The 22,848-nt window shown below is 35.7% G+C and overlaps 1 protein-coding gene across 1 annotated transcript in view; it reads left to right on the top strand.

The window, feature by feature from the left end:
- The window catches only part of LOC103798160 (dynein heavy chain 5, axonemal-like), a gene marked incomplete at its 5' end in the record, with an annotated part of 107,827 nt that overhangs the window by 47,457 nt on the left and 37,522 nt on the right, over positions 1–22,848 (top strand). Inside the window, 16 exon segments of the mRNA XM_009070408.1 lie at positions 282–469; positions 1,051–1,245; positions 1,904–2,038; positions 2,683–2,790; positions 6,064–6,217; positions 7,814–7,960; positions 9,590–9,831; positions 10,779–10,955; positions 11,448–11,652; positions 12,137–12,279; positions 13,015–13,149; positions 14,647–14,769; positions 15,548–15,761; positions 16,389–16,612; positions 18,532–18,727; positions 20,637–20,809. Coding sequence (XP_009068656.1) covers positions 282–469; positions 1,051–1,245; positions 1,904–2,038; positions 2,683–2,790; positions 6,064–6,217; positions 7,814–7,960; positions 9,590–9,831; positions 10,779–10,955; positions 11,448–11,652; positions 12,137–12,279; positions 13,015–13,149; positions 14,647–14,769; positions 15,548–15,761; positions 16,389–16,612; positions 18,532–18,727; positions 20,637–20,809 — 2,759 coding nt within the window.

Raw genomic sequence — 22,848 nt, 5'->3', positions numbered from 1 at the left:
AAGAGGAACAGGAAAACATTCAAGATACTGGGAAAAGGAGCAGAAATCAAAGGATGTAGTATCCTAGACACTCTTAAGGAAGTTTGGAACTTGTAAATTCTTGAAAAAGAATTAAAACTCTTCTCTTTGTCCCTTTCTCAACCCTCAAAAATAAAAACTTCTTTTTGTTTTGTTTGGGTTTTTCCCCTGAGGTAGATTAACCTGTTTGTTGAATTGCAAATTGCATCAAAAAAGGGTTAACAACATAATGGTCATATGCTTAATTCCTTTTCTCTTCATAGGTCTTGCTCAGTCTGGCTCCTGGGGTTGCTTTGATGAATTCAATCGTATTGATTTACCTGTGCTATCAGTAGCTGCACAGCAAATAGCAATTGTGTTGACATGTAAGAAGGAGCGTAAAAAAAGCTTTATTTTTACTGATGGAGACAATGTGGAAATGAGCCCAGAATTTGGCATCTTTCTTACTATGGTAGGTATTCAGTAAGTTTCTAATAGGCCAGTGATGACTGTATAATAATTGAGTCTAACCTGGAATGTTAAATGTACTTTCTAACTCTTACCGGAGTCAGTTCTTAGAACTAACTCACGGATAGTTTGAGAACATTGAGCATTACTGCGAAGACAGTTTACAGGGTCTTGATTCAATAACATCAAGCATATGCAATTATCAAATGCAGTCAGCATTATAAATACAAGTCATTATCTCAATTTCAGATTGCTTCCGACATGCCAAGTTCTGGTTCCCAAAGTATGTTTTGCTAAAAGTACAGAAAAATCACCACAGAGATACAGGTAGAAGTAGACACCAAAAATAGGACCTATAAGACAAACTCAGGTTTGAAGTGTTTAGGTGTAACATTTTACTTGTCTCATGGATGTAAAGGAGGGAAACGTTCTGTAGAGATATGGTGGTAAATCTGCATGGCAATTAATTTTTACATGTGGTTTAAAGCAAAAAAATTACTTTTAGCTATCTGATTACATGTTCCTTTGCTGATTCTTCTGTTTGTGCAAGGTGCACTCAACTTCAAAACCTGCTTTTCCTTCCAGAATCCAGGATATGCTGGACGGCAAGAACTTCCTGAAAACTTGAAGATCAATTTCCGTTCAGTGGCTATGATGGTTCCTGATCGTCAAATCATAATTCGTGTTAAATTGGCTAGTTGTGGTTTCATTGCTAATGTTGTATTGGCAAGGAAGTTCTTTACCTTGTACAAGCTGTGTGAAGAACAACTGTCAAAGCAGGTGATTATGTTCATATGAGGTAGAGTTATCTTAGGGGAAAATGATACCACCAAGTATTCATGTGAAGAAAATGGAAGTTCATGTTCTCTAAGTAAGATAAATGGCACTTGTGGTTTAGTAATGCAGCCCTCTGCTCTCCTGGAGGATTAACTCCTGCTACAAGTTGCTGGTACAGGAGTGGCACTGTCATTCAGAACACTGCTTATTTCGAAGATTTAGCTTTAATGAATGGTGTTGATTGAGACAAATAAAGGGCTTGTATACTAGCTGGTCTTATAGAGTGGATTGAGAGGCATTTGGTTTGTGCTGCCTATGCTTGTTAGCATGTTTCTCAAAGTCAGTTTCCGAGGACCACAGAGAATTCAAAATAATACTGATAGAGTATTTCCTAATAGTCCTTGGGAGCCTTGTCTTGATTCAAAGACTTATGATTGCATTTCTTTTTTTCTGCCACACCTTTCAGTTTAGTAAATGGTAGCAGAGTTGGAGAATGAAGTCACCCATAGTCATCCCACTAAAGACTAGTTATTGGATGTTTGAGGGCATTTGAACCACAAGTACCACTTCTCCTACATATCCATATCTAAAATAGTAAATAAGAATTGTTTCATTCCTGTTAACTTGGGGAAAATTTTCATATACTTCACATATCTTCTAGGTGCATTATGATTTTGGTTTGCGGAATATACTGTCTGTGCTACGTACATTAGGAGCAGCAAAAAGAGCAAATCCCACAGATACTGAATCTACCATTGTCATGCGTGTGCTGAGAGATATGAACCTGTCTAAACTAGTAAGTTCTGAGGGCCTGATAAATTATTTAAACTGCACTTTGGATCTACATGATCACTAGAAGATTGGATGTGGCCTTCACGCTGAAGCTAGTCTGGGAATGTTCTGTTCTCTGAATGGAATGTTTTGCCTGGGATAGAGAAAATTTTGTTCATAGCACCCTGTATGGGGCTGAGGATGGAGTGAGCAAGGGGATGTGTGTTTCTTGGCTTCCTTCCCGGGTTGAATCTTGAATTGTTCAAAGTATTTTTTTCATATTTCCTCTGCTACCTTTAGAACTAAGTGACAAAATGTCTATGTAGTAACTTCTTTAGAAACTTTGACCTTAAATATTTGTTATCTTTTTTTTTAGCATCTTAGACAAATAATTGTCTACTTCTGTAAATAAATGTTATTGCTAAAATCTACTTTAATAATTTAGTCTGTATGTTACTTTCAATAACTTCTGATTAATGGAAGCATCACATGATCACTTCCTGCTGTGTCCTGCTAGTGTGTAGCACCTAGAGGATTACCTTAGATGTTTCCTTATGTTCCCAAATATTTCTTTAGCTCTGCAGGAGTTAGGGATTTTTTAAAAGACGATAGAATAAATAAAATAGATTTTAAACTGTGTGGCTTTTTGTTTTTGCTGATTTTCTCTAGATTGATGAAGATGAGCCCCTATTCCTGAGTCTAATTGAAGACTTGTTTCCAGATATCCAGCTTGATAAAGTAGGCTATCCTGAACTTGAAGCTGCCATTGACAAACAGGTGATGTTTCTCTTGACCTGTGCTGCTGTGGCATAGCTATAATGATGTGACATCTAAGAAAATTACTGGTTTTGAATCTGTCCAGCTGGTAATATTATGTTTTAATATTTAGAGGGAGATTAAGCTTTTCCATAAATCTTTACCACTGACATAATATTATTAAACTTATTCTTCAGGAGGTCACTGCGTTGTGATTATAGTGTCCTGTGGTTTTCATGTGAGTCATTTGTGGGGTCCAGTTTAAAAGATGTGCGTGTGTAAGCTTGCCTTGTGTGAACCAGGATTTAATGTTTATGTAAAACCTAACAATTGGAACATGATCTTGAGAAAGGATTTACCTATAATGATTTTGTCTTCATTTAATTTCCCATTAGATGTTTGTAACATTTCAATAGAGCCAATTTAAGAATATCAGTTATATATCAATCATATATCACAGTTATATCTTATAGATGTATTAGATCTATATCTGATTTAATATCAGATATAGAAGGCTAATGAAATATGCACACTTAAATGATCACTTTTCTTAGTCTATCATTAAGAATTTCAATAATTAATAGTTACACAGAGAAATAATTTTTTAAAAAATCAAAAATCTGCATTAAAAAAAAACAGAAATGAAATTTGAAATGAGAAACACATTTCTCAAGAACTTGAGTTTATGACTTTTCATTTACTTATATTTAACATGATTAGATATAAATAAAGAAGTCTGCTTCTGGCTTTCCTAGCAAGAAAGAGTTGAATTATCAGGTAATATTTATAAAACTATTGTTGATACAGTTTACTTTTGAAAAGGACTCAGAAATGAAGCTTTAGTTATGAGAAACTATAAATGACTTGTCTGTGATGCTTTAAATTGTTATTTCCTAGTAAATGAAAAAGAAGTCTTCATAGCTCTACTGTTGGTGACCTGTAAAGCCAAACATAGAAACTGTCAACTATTTTAACAACAAACTATTACCACTTGCTTCTAAGTAAGGTGTAATTCCAGCCCATACTGAAGCAGTGCTGAAAATTTGAAGAGTTTTAGGCACAGTGATTATGTTATGGAAAGCAAAATTTATCGAAAATTCAGATTTAGGGATCTCATAGAGCCCTTTTAGTACTATGACAGTTTTTGAAAATTTGGTTAGCTTATTTTGTCATATTTTTCTCATATTGCTAAAGCTTCTGTAGAAGTCTGAGAAATCTGGAGAAACCAGAAATGGTAGGCTGTCTTGCATGTCTTGATACGTTAATACGTTTTACTGAATAGAGCTTTTTGTGTTTTCAGAGCTGTATTGACTCAATATAACGAAAACAGTTTGGTTAAGACTGAATCAAGTTCAAGAGCAAAATGTATTGAAGAAATATTAATTAATTAAATTAAACATTTTTTTCTATATGTTGTGGTGATTTGACCCCAGTTGGCAGCTGAGCCAACAGCCAGTCCCTTGCTTATTTTTCACCAGCAGGTCAGGGGAGCAATTCAGAAGGGTAAAAGGGAGAGAATAAAAGCTCATGGGTCTAGATCAAGACAGTTTAATAAATGAAGAAAAACAGATAGAAACAAGTGATGCAAAAACTGTCACTGACCACCAGCAGACTGATTCCCAGCCTGTCCCTAAGCAATGGCTACTTCAGAGAAACTCCCCACCAGTTTTATTGCTGAGCATAATGTTATCACTTCACCCAACCTCTTCCACATCACCAGCCTTCTTATGGATGGGGCAGTGTGAGAAATGAAGGCTTTGATGCTACGAAGCACAGTTAAGCAATACCCAAAACACTGGAGTGTTATCAATACTGTTTTGATCACAGATCTAAAACATAGCCCTATATGGGTTACTCTGAAGAAAATTAACTTCATCCCAACCAGACCCACTATGTATTACAACTGTTAACATGTCAAGTCTGCTTGTGAACATACTTTTTTATTGATAAAGGAAGTATCTAGTCCACAAGATTGTTATAAAATCCATGACTGCTAGAAATTGTTAAGAAAAGATAAGTCTCCACTGATGACTTTGGTTTAGAGTGAAGAAATAGCTAACATGACCATCTTCTTTTATGTGAAGAAAGAAATTGGTTCAAATATATTCTCTTGTATTAGATTTTGAATATATTACTGTATATATTATATATATGTTGACTCTGGAAACAAGCTGTATTGTATACTGGAAAGAAAGGCAACTTGGCTGGTTTGGTATCAACTGCAAGAGTTTTTAAAATGTAAATGATAACAGAATTTTATTGTGTATCCTTGAAAATGGATCATATGATGTTTTCGTTGTGCTTTGCAAACTCCATTGCTTTAACAGTGGTCTTCCTCATAATGATGAGGAGTTGGTGGCAGCATATACTTCATTGTTGCTGTTGGTGAATTCATCTTGTTCTGCCTTCTGTTCTTGGCTTCCAAGCCAAGAGAGATAAATAAGTTGAACTGACATGAGCTTCAATATGCAACTTAATATAGCAAGTGGTAGTGCTAGTTTCATGGTTCTAACTGACTATGTGATAGTAATTATGTTATCAGTAAAAGGTTAGTCCTCTTTTTAGTGATAATAGTTTCTGAGAATTGTGTTGAACAAAATTTAAAACCCTGCATAACATGATCTTGAAGTTCTAGAAAGTTTTTTTGACTGTCAAAAACAGTGTGCAAGGAATCCTTAGCTTTTCTGTATTGACTAAATACTTTCTTGTTCACTTCAAGCAGAGTAATTTTCACAAGCAAAAGCAATACCATTATAGGGAGATTACTACATTTTACTAGTTCCAACCTTAAAGACATTAACAGGCTCATGGCATTTGATTCTAAAGCCTCATGATTTTTCCTGGAAGGGTGATATTAAGAAGCTACTCAAAGACCTGTCTGTACACTGAGAAATATTTGAGAATGTTTAACAGAAAACTTTTGGATATTGTAAGCATTTAGAAACACAAGTCATCATCATCATAAAAAGTCAGCACTCCTGAGAAGCAAGTGTAAATGCTGTGTAGCTATGAAAGACATTACTAGCAAGAGTGTTTCTAGAATTCTTACCTTTTCCTTAAAATGATGTTTTAAATTTAAGAAGAACTAAAAAATAAAGGATGGTTTATGTATTTTTTTTTTTAATTCTTCTGAATACCTGTTTGAATACCAAATATCTCTTCTTTTTCCAACAATTCATTGTACACAATGCCTTTACAAAGAGTGTGGTAGTCTGCTGAAGACATATTTTTAAAATATCAAAATATCTTGTGCACTAAAATAAAAGTAATTTGATTTTCTATCACTATCTCTAGGTGGAGGAAGCTGGACTTGTTTGTCATCCTCCTTGGAAACTGAAAGTTATCCAGCTTTTTGAAACCCAGAGAGTAAGGCATGGATTGATGACACTAGGACCTAGTGGTGCAGGAAAAACTACTTGCATCCACACTTTAATGAAAGCAATGACAGGTATGTGAGTATTTATATTGTTAACTGTTATTGAACTGTTGTCCTCTTAAACCACATTGTTTCTTCACAGGAAGTCTCAGTTGCTTCACTGTGAGTATATATTACTGGAATAATCAGTTTGTGTGTGGAGATACTAATTATTGTAGTAGTACTTCATGTCCTATTTTTAATAGTATGATACTTATATTGGAAGTTCTTATTCTAGAAACATCTAGGTAGGCAACTCAGACAAGTGATTAAAGCATCTCCTGGGTTTGGCTAAGGTAATGCTAAAACCTTTCCCTAATCATAAGTATTTAGTTCTTTTTGAACACAATTACAGTACAGGGTCTTTATCTGCAGTATAAAATAACTACTTCTATCATTTCTTACTGCTAGGAGATAGTTCCTGGTTGTGTCCTGGATCCAGTGACAAGGTCTTCAAGGGTATTCATTTTGTGTCCTGGCTAGAGGCTTGAGGAGTGTGGGGGTATTTTGTACTCTGTACTTCTAAACAAAAATATTAGTGGAAGAACATCTGTTTGACCTTATTAAACTAAAAGATCATAGCTGAGGGTTAAAAAACATATCTTTTGAGGTAAGCTAGTGTTACTCTATTTCACAAGCTGCTTATACAATTTTCCAGAAATGTTTCTGTAAAAAGTAGTTCAGTGAATCTTGCATACATGCAGTACCTTTCTGTGCTTAAGAGAGACTGTAAGCTCTGCCTTGCAGCATAAATAACTGTTCCATTTAGGAAAAAAAAGGAGAAAGAACAAATAATTGCATTATACTATTTTCTGACTTTTTTCTAGCTCTGAAATATGAACTATTACCAAAATAAAGCCACCATAATACTTTTTAAAAGCTGATCTTCTCACACAACCTCATGAAATGTTAAACTACATTATTTGTCAGGCTTCTATCTTACCTGTTAGTGAATTCTAATTATAATAAAGATATTTTAAAATAAGTCCCTTTTTTAGCTCTTTCTTGCAAAACCTTATTACTGGCTCCTGATTAAGTTTTAATATTGGGTTTTATAAAGATGCTTGGCATAGGAGTTTTTAAGCTGTTGTTAATGCGGAAAATATAAAGAACATATGATCATGGCATGGCGAGATAGAATTTAGCTGCCCAAGAAAATTTGCAGGAATATGCCAAGATCATATACCTTACCTGTTCCAAGACATATGCAAATGCACAGTGGGGCAAAATTAAAAACAATCATGTGGAGCATCTGTCTTGTATTTAGTCATTGAGTTTTAAAAATATGTATCCAAACCAAATGCTTTAAAGCTCTATTGCTTGGTAGGCCTTCAAAATACTAAACTAAACCTTGAATAAATTTCATCTTGCGACTCTCCTGTGCCCAACGAAGCTATGAAATGTGAATTGTACTTTCAAAAGTTTCAGAACTTTGTTCTACTTTGTTTTGATGGCTCCAATTAATAAACGTTAATGCATAGGAAGAGATAAGTTTTCCACGTAAATACACAACTTATAAATGTGATTTCATATTAAAGCGTACATTTGTGTGTAATGGTTTTGACTTTGTCAAAGTTCTCTGACTGCTGAAAAGAAATACCAAAACTAACTGCTGATCTGCCTTCATAGATTGTGGACAGCCACATCGTGAAATGAGAATGAATCCTAAAGCTATAACTGCTTCGCAAATGTTTGGACGTCTCGATGTGGCAACAAATGATTGGACAGATGGAATATTTTCAGCACTCTGGAGAAAAACTTTAAGAGCCAAGAAAGGTAAAGTGAAAAACACTTACCTCCAAAACAAAACAAGAGACAAAACAAGCTGCAGGACATCTCTCTAAAGCACATTAGCAGACTTTTTTTTTTTCTTTCTTTTTATAACTTAAATGGAAGCATTGGAAAATTGCTGCAAGAACTTCTGTCCCTTGTATATGTTCCCCCAGTACTGGTGTACTATAAAAAATTCGGTGCTGTTGGAATTTCTACCTGTTCTCCAGCTGCCATATTAAAAGGGAATGACTCTTAACAGTTGTGTCATACTAGCTAGCCCTGCCATGCCATAGTCCGTCTCAGATGGCACATCTCTAAAGGCAACCAATTTCTGCCTAAAACACAGCTGGCATATATTTTTAGAGTGACTTTTATAGTTTGATGCTAGATGGATTCTTCCTTGTTTTGTCTGAAAATTAGGATAAGATATTGCCATTAGGCCTTAAGGACTAAAGGGTGAAATAACAGAAAATCCTAACATTTGTTGCACTGTTTTCATACAAAAATTCTTAGTCTCTAAGAATACAGATACTTTTAAAATTGAAAATAGTTTTTAGTTTGATTTTGTTGAGTTTGTTTCAAATCTAGAAATGTAGCACCCTTGAGAATCTAGCATAGCATTAACTGCTGATTTATTTTATTTTTGTTTTTCCTTTCAACATGAAATATAAATTAGCACACTCATATGACTTCCCCAGATTCACTCTTGGCAGCAATTCTGTAATGTATTTTATGAATCAAACTCCAGGCCATCTCATGCCTCAGATGCCTGAACTGTTGCTGTAAGAGGCCTCTGAATTCAGTTTATCATCTGGAAGCTCCTTGGTTCATACCCAGCAATTCTCCAAGCCACCTAGGCCTGGATAGTAAGAACTCTGAAGGCAGATGAGAGTGGGACCATCTCTGAGTAAAGGGCTATTTAGTATTGCACAGCAGGGCTGTCTGCTCCTTAAGGGATGGGGAGCCAGAAGCCAGGGTGGGATCTCTTTCTAGCCAGAGCCTGTTGCTCAGTATCGAAGTGGTGTGAGCAAAACAGACCCAGACCCACTTAGGAAACAGGGGTAGGCTTTAAGATACATTTCTCTTACAAATTGGAAAGCAATGGAAAAACTTAAAAGGGAGCTGGATCGAGTTCACAAGTAGAACAAACCACAAGAATCTTCCCCTAATGACCTCTTTTACTTGTGACAGTAAGCATGCCATTTGAAGGAGTGATTTTTCAAGTGTTCCTTCCATTTAATTTCTCTACATTTACACAAACCCTTTGGAAACAAATTGATGCTGGTTTTAAATAGTTTTATAGTTGTTGTTTCATTTATTTTTTTGTATGTAACTTGAAGTAAACCTAATTTATTATTATTTTTAAGTAAAACTCTTTCAGACTAGTATAAACTGATGACTTATGCTGATGACACTTTATATACTGAGCAATGGATAATTATTAGCAATAAGTGACAAAATTATATACTTGATTGAGTGATGGAAATGGTAATTGTATTTAAAGCTGAGATTCTAGTTCTGTGCATGAATTCAGAATTACTTCAAAGTTTGTTTGCAGAGATAAGAAACTGGTCCTTGAAAGAAACTAGAACTTCCTCCGTAACATTTTCTGTCTCTTATTTTGGGTTGTAGGTGACCACATCTGGATAGTTCTTGATGGTCCAGTTGATGCTATTTGGATTGAGAACCTTAATTCTGTCCTGGATGACAACAGAACTCTAACACTAGCAAATGGTGATCGGATACCTATGGCACCAAATTGCAAAATAGTCTTTGAACCTCATAACATTGATAATGCTTCTCCAGCAACAGTTTCAAGAAATGGGATGGTATTCATGAGCTCCTCAGTTCTCAACTGGAGTCCTATCCTTGAGGTGCAATAGCTAAGTGATTGTTTATATATTGAAAGTTTTACTGGTTACTTATTCAGCAAATCACTTTTGTTACTTTAGGATCTTTTTTTGTGCTTTTTGCTATGAAATAGCTTTTACACTGTATAAACTTATAGGTCCGTAGTTAATATAGCAATGTTTCTGGAGTTAATATAATTATGAGTAAATAATTTTTAAGGGAACATAGATAACATATTATATGTTTAAAAACATGGCTGTTCCACTTTGGGGCAAATATAATATTCAAAATGTTTTGTGTAATTGAAGAACAACTCAGTTGTTAAAATACCAACTCCTGGCAGCCCCTAGTACAGCTTCACACCAAGGAAGACGAAAGTGTAAACAAGTTGATTCAGGAATCTTGAAATCCTCAAGAAAAGAAAAGTTCTCTTGATATTTCTTAAAATTAAGCAGTAGTTACTCTCTTTTTGACATGGAATGAATAATGTAGAAAAACGGAACTTATTTTAGGTGTGTTTTAGAGTCAAAACCAGCTTATAACATACTGAAATGTCGAAGTGATTTTTAAGTAATTTTTTCTTTATATATCATCTTTCATTTTCCAAAACCTGGTAAAAATAAATCCTAATCTTGACTGAATGCTGGTAATGATATAGTGAATGATGCATTTTGAGACTTGAGCATACTTTTTTTTTCAAGTAGCAAAAATCTTTGTAGAGATGAAATACAAAAGTTCCCAAGAATCTAACCAATGTTCCATAGTAATATCTTTCAACAAAACCTTCAGCATTTAATTCTAGTTTTCTTCCCTTTTTTAGAAAAATCAAGAGAGGCAATAGCAGAAATAGACCCTACATCTCCAAGAAATCAGCTTTCCGTGCTTGCTGAACATTTTGAATTACTATATTTTATTTTTCTGAGACTTCGATTGGGAACTAAATTTGTTTTCTTGACATACTTTGCAACAGGGATTTTTGAAAAGATGTTCCTTCCAAGAAGCTGAAATTCTGCGTCAGCTGTATTCTTCATCATTCCCAGACTTATACCGTTTCAGCATTCAGTCTCTGCATTACAAGACTGAGATGTTGGAAGCCTTTGTGATTATGCAGAGCATTAATATGCTGCAGGGCCTTATCCCACCTAAGGTAAGTAGTGTGGATTTTATTTTTAAATATTTGCTTCATCTAATGGAGAAAGTTTTAAGTCATGAAGTCATGTAGGGAGGAGATTCTTTGATGACTTGGATTATCAATGGAGATGCAAGGTGTACCTTCTTTTTCTTTAGAAAGCCGTAGCTAGGATGTCTTCTCTCATAATCTCACATTTGAATTTGATGTTAAGCAGTGACAGGTAGTACACATCAGACCAGAGCTTCCTTTTTTTTTAATGGATTGTTATCAGATTATAAACTGGAATTTAAACAGATAAATGCTGTAATGCCTGATTAAAAGTGATATTTTTAGAGTGCTTTCCTATATTTCATGGTGTACTTGATATTGATTCCATCTGTTCATTGAAGACATCTGTAAATTTAAACATGACTGAAGTTTAAAAGACTAAAGTAACCTGATGTTACTAATAATTATCAAATAGAGCTTTCAGGCTGTTGAAAATAACCATCCAACTCAATCCTTCAGGAGCAAGGTGGGGAATTGACCCCAAAATACTTGGAAAGGCTGTACGTCTTCTCTCTCATGTGGAGTATAGGAGCATTGCTAGAACTGGAAGACAGATGCAGAATGGAGTACTGGCTTCGAAACCATGCAACAATAAAGCTTGATCTTCCCTGTATCCCAGAAGGCAGTGAAGATACAATGTTTGATTATTATGTGGCATCTGATGGTTAGTAAATCAGCTGCGTGACGTAGTGAAATTTAAAAGCAATTTTTAAATTGTTCTACTTTTAGAGAATTAATTCAGAAGTATTTTGTCGCTTGCCTTCTTTTGTGTCCCTTAGCAGTTTTTGTTTTACAGCTATGCTTTACTTGTGATCTTGTGTTAAGCTTTTTCCCTGTTTCTAGTGAGAAGTCAGAATGTGGACATATTGCTCCAGAAAGCTGCATGGACTTTGTGATGATGAATTGTCAAGTGAAAAAAAGATAGACAGCCCTTTGTCATAATTTATGTAGGGAAGAGGAGTACACCTCTTAGATTCAGCTTGAGAGAGTCTATGATTATATGATTATGTAATTTTGGCCTGAATTTACAGAGTGGGATTGCTGTATGTGGGACAGAGGCACTGACAGAGGAGTCAACTGAATGGAAAATAAAGAAAGTAATGATGCCATGTATTTCTAAAACATTAACTTAATTTTCTTCTTATTAGGTAAATGGATACACTGGAACACACATGTTGAAGAGTATGTATATCCCAGAAGTGGTATGCCAGAGTATGGCTCCATTCTTGTGCCTAATGTTGACAACGTGAGAATGAATTTCCTTATTGAAACCATCGCAAAACAGGGCAAGGTACTTTTTTTGCATATCACATTGAAATAGGACTAACAGTACACATGACAAAGGTTTTGACTTAGAAATGAAATATTATAGTATTGAAAAGGAAGAACTTAATTTGTTTTTAATATAAAATGGTGTTTCTAGGAGCTACATGCATGTAAATACACTTTAATTCTTGAGTACTCACTGCTTCCAGACTTTTTTGTCTTCTCCTCACCCCTTCTTTCTGTAGTGGAAATAACAGTAATTACAGCTGTGAACAGGTCAGAATGGAAGTAATGTTATCATGTACCTGTTGGAGAGAGGGAAGCTTGTGGTCAGTGCTGGACTCTGCTGATATGGACTCTGCCAGCACGGAGCAGTTACAGAGTTTATGTAACTATAGGTTCTGTGACCCTGTTCTTCACCAAAATTGTGACAGATAAACAATTGAAATATTCCAGATACTGAGGCTCTAGCCAGTACACTTTTTTTAAAATAGTCAACTCCTCTTTGGAATAACCCATTCCTTGTTGGTTTCATTGTGCTGATTGACGTGACTATTAACTGAAAATATTTTTAACTTGTGAGACCTGCAAAAGTCTATGAGACATTAACTATTTTGCTTCTGTTCATCTCTTGTTGAGAATTCACTTTACATAACTATTTTAGTTTCATTTCAGTTTAAAATCTAAATGGGATTGCTGAGCCTTTGCCAAGACACCTGGCTCTTGTGTTTCATCTTATTTCAATATTGGCTTTTTCTAGGCTGTTCTACTAATTGGTGAGCAAGGAACTGCAAAGACTGTTATCATCAAAGGTTTTATGTCAAAATATAACCCTGAAAGCCACATGGCTAAGAGTTTGAATTTTTCGTCTGCAACTACCCCATTAATTTTCCAGGTATAGTAGTCATTAATCTTCTAATACAATGTGACTGGATTCAGAGAATGTTCTGAGAAGTGATTATGAACAACAGAAAACACCTGCTCAAATGGTCCAAGTGTCATAATGCATGATTTAAGATTTCAGTACAAAACATGTTGCCTTCAACTTCTTCGATAGTTATTGAGCTGTTCTTGGATAATTATGCATATTATTTTCTTCATCACGTGTAATGTTTTTGTCAAATGTATCAGTTCTCACTAACTGGGAAGAGCTGTCAGTGACTTCCCTCAGATTTCACTAAACGCCACAAGTAAAATAAGTGCTACCCACAACAATCTGTCATAAAAAGTGTGCTGTCTGCAACTCAAATTTCAGTAAATTCAATTACTCATTAAAAAAGTAACACATGCAGCGCAACTGCTCTAAATACAACTATGAATACTTAAATCCTGAACTGTACTGCCTATCTAAATGTCTGTTGAGCTACTTTGAATTATTTAAATTGTCTTTAACCTGCTGACAATATATATATAAAATATATGTGCTGTAATCAGAAGTGTTGTCTGTAAGTTTGATGCTTCATATATCACCTGTCTCTATAGCATCATAGAAACTATTAATATGTTCAATATAAAAGTATGTAATTTTAGTCTATTTTTCCTTAGTATTTTTCCTTCTGTTGATTGGGATATGAACAAAAAGTAACATATTTTTATAAAATAAATGTAGATTTTATTGATGATAGGAGAGAATCTGTTAGTGGTCAAGATATCTGAAATAGATGTGCAAGACTAACAGTCAGGTCTCCGTTAAAAACCTAGACCAAAACATTGTCTGTTACAACCCATGTGCTTTAAAAATACTCTGACTTCCTAAAATTCTAGTCTAACTGATGCTACTTGTGTAAGAGCTTAGGCACGGTGTTGGAGCGCAGATATTTAGGTTTATACTAAAGAACAACTATGCATGGTTAAGTGAGCATTCACAGAATCACAAAATCACAGTTAGGTCAGAAGCTAGTGGCTCTAGCAGGGAGTATATTTCACTTGGTATAGAATAAATAAAGTCTGGACCTTAAGAAGAACAGAGATATAAAGATGATAGGAAGAACTGTAGTGGTGAGTCTACTATTAGGAAAATTTTTTATCAAGTCTATTTATATAAGTGAGTTTAATTATCACTGTATGCTTTTATGAAGTAGCTGGGAACGTCTTCCAGAATCACATCTTTAATTCAGTCTTTCTTGCTAACCATCAGTTTTGTTGATAAATGAATGAAATGAAAGAAAAGTTTGATGTATTTAAATTTATGAAACTGTTAGACATGGTTGTCTACTCTAGATATTGTTCTTTCTGATACCAGCCTAGTGCTGTATAGCTTAGGATTTCAGACATTCTAGTTGAACCAGTGCAATTACTTCCAGCCGATGTTTTGTCTAAACCTTCCTCAGTAAAATTCTGGATGACAGAACCATCAATATTTGTAACTATGCTGCTAATTGCTTTTTAACAGCGTACAATTGAAAGTTATGTGGATAAGCGCATGGGCACAACTTATGGTCCACCTGCAGGCAAAAAGATGACAGTCTTCATTGATGATGTGAACATGCCCGTAATAAATGAGTGGGGAGATCAGGTTAGTTTGTAAAAGAAGAAAAAAGCATGCAAAAGATATTATTTTCTTTTCTTACTGCTGTTTTAAATTGGCTTCTTTTTTCAATCAGTCAGAAGATGGTAAATTTGATAATGTTAGAATTTCTATAGAAGTAAATTGTGTAATGTACTGTCTGTGGGGTGTTTTCAGCCGGTCAAACAGAAAAGCAGGGTGTCCATTTATGCCTAAAGAAAAGTATCTAGCAGTCTTTTGTACGGAAAATATTCAATGTTTGCAGCTTGAAAAACCACACTTGTGATTGTTCCACATGGAAATTTAATCAAAATATTTCATAGCGTATGTAACATGTGAAGATGCATCAGTTCGTGCTTTATTAGAACAAACTGGAAATTTTGTGTTAAAAGGGTGAAGTATTTCCAACGGTACTGGAGATCATGCAGCACTGAAATGTGAATAAATTGTAGTATAAATGTGTGTTAAAAGGGTGAAGTATTTCCAACAGTACTGGAGATCATGCAGCACTGAAGTGTGAATAAATTGTAGTATAAATTAATAGTTCTAAAGTAGGGATTCCTCTCTCCTTCTATAATTTTTGCCAATAGATATTACCAATGAAAAGGGCAAACAAAATGTGCGTATTTCTAGTAGAGCATTTTTATCCTGAAGCAAATAAGCAGGGGATTGGGGAAGAAAATAATATTATACTCTTCATTAGGTCTTTCAAGTATATAAGTATGTTTTGTATTTCATTTAGTTGTGTGTATAATATTCTGTTATATAAAACCTGGTTATTTTACAGGTCACTAATGAGATCGTTAGGCAGCTGATGGAACAGAAGGGACTGTATAATCTGGAAAAACCTGGCGAATTTACCAACATTGTGGACATTCAGTTTTTGGCTGCCATGATACACCCTGGAGGAGGTCGCAATGATATTCCACAGAGGATGAAGAGACAATTTTCTGTGTTCAACTGTACTCTGCCTTCTAATTCTTCCATTGACAAAATTTTTGGTAATGGGAAATTAGCTTTGTATCCCTCCCATTTTTTGGAAACAGAATTTGATTTTTCTTTATCCTTCTATTTATAAACATGGTTAAAAGTGAGGCTTAATCTCCCTCTGATTTGCTTACTAGCAGTTTTTCCTTCAGTAATCACTCTCCACATGCAGTGTCATTAATCTGTAAGTTTTTCACATCCAGTCACATGTCTGAATCTGTCAGTATGCTAAGTGTTAGTTAGAATGACATGAAGGTATCATTGTTTTAGTGACAGTGCTGTAGAGTTGCACAGGTGCTACTGGCACTAAGAATGAGTGACTCATGACTAAACTTTCACAAAGGATATGATCATATTGGTTTCATAGGAGAGATTAACTATTCAAAGGCTCTGGAAGTCAATTTGGGAGAAAAAAAAGAACATTTTAATGGACAGTTAATTAAAATCTAAATAACCAGTGAGCAGGGGCAGAATAGTGTTAAGACCAGGTGAATCAAGATTTCAATAAAGATTGGAAAGCCATTTCAACAAATGGGAAAAGATTTTGATGATTGAAAAAAAAAAAGAAACTTTAGATTATCTTGGTGCTGTGCTAGTGTGTATTACAAAAACCCTTTAATTTGGCAAATATTTTTTCACAGGTGTAATTGGAGAAGGGCACTACTGTAGTGAGCGGGGATTTTCAGATGATGTGAAGAAAACAGTAGCCAAACTGGTTCCACTGACACGCAGATTGTGGCAGATTACCAAGCTAAAAATGTTGCCCACACCGGCCAAGTTCCATTATATCTTTAACCTTCGAGATCTCTCAAGGATTTGGCAAGGAATGCTGAATGCTACATCAGAAGTGATCAATGAACCAAAGGTAAGTGCAGCACATCAGTGAATTAGTAGAATTGGTAGAATTAGTGTAGAATTAGCATAGGAAAGAGGATGAAGAGTATATCCTGGTGTTTGGGTTTGCTTTAAAAAATATAATTTCAGTGGATTTTTGAGGCAAAGATGTTTTAGTCCAGTTTTTGTAGTACCAGCTGAAATGACAACTTTGTTTCAAAACTGTAAAAAATACCTGCTTCATTTGACATGTGAGTTTGCTTCTGTCTGCTTTTTCTAATACTGACAAATGCTAGTTTGTTTGAAAGAAGTGAGCAAATAAATCAGGAGAAGCAATGAACTTACTTTAACTTGATGAAACTGTGTATATATTGATTAAAAAATTAAACAGTTCCCCTTCTCCACTAGTGTCTTGAGGCTTTCAGTCACTGCCTAATATCTGCCTAACCAATGATTTCTGGCTTGTAACTTAAAAGGAAGAACTAGTAACAAGTGATAGTGATTATTTTTTTCCATAATCCATCTTTCTTCCTGAAAAGCCTAATACATTATGCACCATTTCCCTTTTACTTGTTTTAAGGAAAATTCATTTAGAGTTTTGAGCTCTGAAACATGATGTGCTGGAAAAGCATGTTAATGATAATCATGTGCAATTTGTTATACATTTGGGTTATATAGTCACTTCATGTTTAGTGTACATCCCTGCTTTTTGAATAGGCTCCTGAATTCTACTGCATCTAAATTTAATTTTTAGTATTGATTTTAATTTCTGAAGCTAAAAATATAGAGCACTAAGATGATTATATGTATATATACTCAATTAATGTCTTCTGAAGTGTAACAAACAATTGCTCAAAATATGACTGTATAGGTTTACATATTAGCTCTGAGAATTGGCATAGTGTGTGTCATCTGTACAAAGTGCTTTAGGCTGAAACAAAAGGTCTTCAAGGAGTACTTGGAATTTTTTCTGCTACTGTATAGTAGTTGTATAGGATTAAAGCCAGTGCTCCAGTTCTGTTAGTGCTAAGAACCTGGCAGGTTTTACTTCTCCATCCTGTGACCATACTGAAGGACTTCTAAGGTATATTGAATGTGGAGAAGGACTAGTTTTTTTATTTATTTTCTTCTCTAACTACTTTGGCTGTAGTATTGGGAGTTGTATCTCTGTTTGGCATGAAATTATTCATGAGACTGATATGTCCAGGTATGGATATGGTTTTAGGGCTAGGGAAATAAAATCTTAATTGGTAAATACACTTCAATTTGGAATGCTAGATTAAGGCTTCTTGCACAGTTAACTGAATATAAGCTTAAATTTCTATTGGGCAGAATAAGAAGCTCAAGATATCATTTATGAATACTATTGTTTCTTTACTAATGTCAATATGTTTTTTAAATAAATAAAGGCAAGGCTTTTAAGTTGGCATAGCTTCTTTGCAAGCCTTATGGGGTCCTCAGCACAAGAGAGACATGGGGCTCCTGGAGCAGGTCCAGAGGAAGGCCACAAAGATGATTAGGCAACTGGAGCTTCTCTCATATGAGGACAGGCTGAGGGAGCTGGGCTTGTTCAGCCTCAAGAAGAGACAAGTGAGAGGACCTTACGAGTGTGTGTAAGTATCTGAAGGGAAGGTGGAGCCAGGCTCTTCTTGTTGGTGCCAAGCAGTAGGACAAGAGGAAGAAACTGATGCACAGGAAATTCCACCTGAATATGAGGAAGGACTTCTTTACTGTGCAGGTGACGTGCAATGGAACCGACTGGCCAGAGAGGTTGTGGATTCTCCTGCACTAGAGATATTCAGGAACTGTCCTTTTGCAATCCTATGCCATGTGCTCTGGGATGACCCTGCTTGAACAGAGAGGTTGGACCAGATGACCCACTGTGGTTCCTTCTAACCTGATCAATTCTGTGAATCTTTGAGATGCCTTTTTTTTTTCCCCTGCATATAGGTGCTGATAAAATTGTGGAAGCATGAATGTAAGTGTGTTATTGCTGATCGTTTCACAACATCAGAAGATGTTAATTGGTTTCACGCAGCTGTGGCAAAACTCATTGAGGAGGAGTTTGAAGAGACAAAAGCTTTCCTGGGTCATGACATAGATGCATTCTTTGTTGACTTCTTAAGGGATACACCTGCAAGAACTGGTAAAGATGAACTCTGATAAGCTTGGAGATAACAAGTATAGGGAAGGGGATAGCATAATCATAGATGCTAAGACAAACATGTCTTAAAAATCCATAGTAAATTTATGCATCAAGGGTGTCTGTTTTGTCCAGTGACTTTGAAGGTAGTCTGTGTTACCAGCTGTATTGATTGCATTTCTAAGTCCATAATTATATCAATGGGATTTCTAGGTCTGTATTTATATCCAGGTAGGTCTTATTCAACTTGTAAGAAAATTATTTCCACCTGGAATACTCCTTTTGTTTAACCAGTACTTTTGCAGGTTAAAATAAAAATACAGTTGATTTAATTAGATCTTAATCTAGAGGAGTGTTCATATGCAGGAACAACCCAGAACTATAGAATTCTGAAATTAAGATGACTTCAGGCATACACAGAATGTAATACAAAGGGCAGCTGAATGAGGATTAGTGATCCTTGTATTTTGACAGATTTGGTTCTATGGTAAAAGGCAATTTCCTTAAACTATATATATTCAGATTGTAGTTTTATGGCAATTTTTCTTCTGTTTAGTTCCCACCAGTGGTGGTCTGCAGGGGTCAATACAGGGTCCAGTCATCTTCAACATTGTCATTAGTCATCTGGGTGATGGGGCAGAATGCAGTCTCAAGCAAGTTGCTAGATGATGCAAAACTAGGATTGCTGGTTGATGTGCCAGAGGTTGTGCTGTCATCCATATGGACTTTAACAAGAAACTCATAAGGTTGATCAAAGGGAAGTGCAAAGTCCTGGACCTGGGAAGGAAAATCCCATGCACCAGTATATACTGGTGGTCACTCATCTGCAAAGTAGCTTTGCAAAAACAGACCTGGGGTGCTGGTGGACACTAAATTGAACATGAGTCAGCAGTGTGCCCTTGCAGGGAAAGAAAACAAACTAGTGACATCCTGGACTGCATTATGTAGCCAGCAGGTCAAGGGAGGTGATCCTTTCCCTTTATTCAGCATTGGTAAGACCACACCTGGAGTGCTTGTGTCCAGGTCTGGACTCTGCAGTACAGAAGGGGCATGGACATACTGCATAGAGTCTAATTCAGGGCTTGAACATCAGGAAACACTTTTTTCATTGTGACAGCACTGGTACAGGTTGCCCAGAATATGTCTCTTCGGAGAAATCCATAACCCATATGGACGTGGTCTTGGGGAACCAGATCTAGGTGACCCATCTTGAGCAGAGGGGATAGGCCAGATGACCTCCAGAAGTCCATGCCAATCTCAGCCTTTCTGGTTTTTATTTGCTGTAAGAAGTCTTTCAAATGAAGGCGTATCACCTTTAAGCATGATTAAGCTTATGAATGGATAGATGAGGCAACAGCACTGTTACCTTCTTTCTTTGGGTGAGGAAGAGTTGACAGTTCCTTGTGGCTTTCAGATCAGCTAATGAAACTCCTTTTTCACAGTGCACTTACTTTTCCATTTTGGGAATTCTTAATTTTAGGAGTATATTTCTTTCTAGTGCAATGATCAACTTAGATCATTCTTTTACAAAAAAAGATTATTTTAAATTTTTAACTGCAATATTTATTTAATTTCATTCTGTGGTGCTGGTTAGGCTTCTAGCACCTAAGTAAGTATCATATTTTAATCATTCAAGTTTCAGATGTAGATGCTTCTTACTTTTTTCAGCTTCAGTTTTCAGATGCTTCTTAGTTTTTTTCTGATTTTGTCTTTGAGGATTAAGTAGCTGAACTTAAAATTCCTTGTAGATAGAGTGTACTCAGTGCTCTCATATATACAACTAATATGTAATATTGTGTATAATAAACCTGATTCTGGGTGGTTAGAGACTTCTATTTACCTTCACTTATCACATTGAGCCTTTGACAATCTTTTAAAATGCTAAGGTTTTTTTACTTGTATTTTGTTCTAGGTGAAAAACCAGAGGAAGTGAATTTAGATATTCCCAAAATCTATGAGCCAATTTCCTCATTTCATCAGCTACAGAATCATTTAAATAAATTTTTGCAGGCATACAATGCGAGTGTTCGTGGTACTGGAATGGACATGGTTTTCTTTGAGGATGCTATGGTGCATTTAGTCAAGGTACAGTCTGACTGGATTGTCATTTGCTGTTGTTTTTTTCCACTTACCCTCACCCACTATGAGTAGAGGTATGCATGAATGAAGGTAAATTACTTCTAAAACTGAAGGAACTAATTTATTGCAAGTAAATATTTGATCTGCCACTCTGTGACTAGGTATTAAAACTCAGCTTTTCTGAAAATGCACTGGATGGAACTGTTCTTTTATATCTCTTTTATGCCTGGTGGGATCATGGTGCTAGCTATTCTAACTCTGTTTCTGTTTCAACCTTTCTTCTTGTTAATTCTTCTGAGAGCCCTTCCTCTCTTTGGAATGAACCAAATGAAATTCAGTCTAGGACATAATTGGTTGCTTCAGAAGGAGTATGCACAGCAGAGTAGGAATAGATGTAGTCCAAACTTCTTTTGTAGATCCAGAGTATGCTCACTACTTTTAAAATTCCTTTGAATATGGATTGAAGCTGACTGTAATTTTTAGCACAGCACAGCTTGATACGATTGTCCACAAAGAATAGGCCTCATACAAAGGAGACTCTTTTTTGCACTAAGCCCCCTATTGTCTCAGTTGTATTGTGAGCTTATCTGTATTCCTTACAATAATTGCTAAGAACAGAATATTGAATTGTACCATCCTAAAAAAATATTAAATATCAAGACAATTTAAATATATTTAGAGTTGACAAACACATTGTATCTGCATTTTCAGAATTTTGGGGTGGATTCTTGTAATTTCACAAAATTAGTCCCTTTCTTTCTAAGGTCTTCCCTGCAAAATGCATGATGTTCTGTTATGAATTTCTTTAGGAAAATTAAGTCATCATCACATTTGCTAACAAGTTTCTGGTTTATTCCTAGTAAAAACAAATCTATATAAATTCAGGATCTAGTAAAAAAAAATTTTTTTCTCATTGAAGAGCTCCCTGTCCTCAGGAATCTCTTCTGTGGGTAGGTAGATGGAAATGTTATCTTAGTCTTCACTTGGATAAAATGAATGTAAGTGCTTCTCTGATTCCATGTTCTTGAAAGTAGCAACAACAGTGTAGACAGCTTCTGAGCTGATGTAGTATGACTTGAATGAGTGAAAGCTGAGTGATATCTTAAATAGCGAACAAAGCTTCCAATTTTCAGCTCGTGTGCCTCTACCTGGGAAAGATCTAATAACCATAATTGATCAGCAATATTTGAAGGGTAGTGTGCAAATTAAATTGTCTTTCTCTTGTTAAGTACTGAGTATACTTAAAGTAAACCTTCGTGCTTGATTTTATCTTTGCTTATAAAACATTAACCTATGAAAAATAAAAAGTGCATTGTACTCAATATGCAAAATAAATGAGTTTAAAATTGGCATGTCCGTTTTTAGTACCTTGAGAAAAGAAGTATTTTAGAGGAAAGGCAAGTAAATAGGTATCCCAGGTTGCATACTGACTACATGGAATTCTAGGATCATCAGAGGGATGTTTGAGATAATCAAGGGAACAGAAGCCAATACCCTGCATCATTGTTTGGGCAGGGGACACCAGTTGCTAGCCAGCTGGTTGGTATTATCATACCTTTGAGAGGCAATTGGGTCCATGCTGCTCTGGGTATTAAGTAGGCTCTTCTGGGTACTGTGAGTATCTGTCCACTTGCAGCTGATGGGGTGTGGAGCAAGTTTGTCCCCTGTACATAAAGACATATATTCTCAGCATCAGGTAATATCTCCTGCCTGTTTCCATGGTTCATGGCATTATTTTTTGGCTGTGGACAGTGGGGCAGGTGCTGCATGCAGTTCACATCTAATCCTAAAATGTTTTTGCTCTGAGTTGTAAACGGTCTGTTTGTTCACTTGCAGCTGATGGGGTGTGGAGCAAGTTTGTCCCCTGTACATAAAGACATATATTCTCAGCATCAGGTAATATCTCCTGCCTGTTTCCATGGTTCATGGCATTATTTTTTGGCTGTGGACAGTGGGGCAGGTGCTGCATGCAGTTCACATCTAATCCTAAAATGTTTTTGCTCTGAGTTGTAAACGGTCTGTTTGTTTTACATTGTCCTGAATTG

This window comes from Acanthisitta chloris, unplaced genomic scaffold (genome assembly GCF_000695815.1).
Source record: "Acanthisitta chloris isolate BGI_N310 unplaced genomic scaffold, ASM69581v1 scaffold1562, whole genome shotgun sequence".
Taxonomy (NCBI): domain Eukaryota; kingdom Metazoa; phylum Chordata; class Aves; order Passeriformes; family Acanthisittidae; genus Acanthisitta; species Acanthisitta chloris.
The sequence above is the reverse complement of the archived record's forward strand: the minus strand, read 5'-3'. Positions and strand labels throughout refer to the sequence as shown.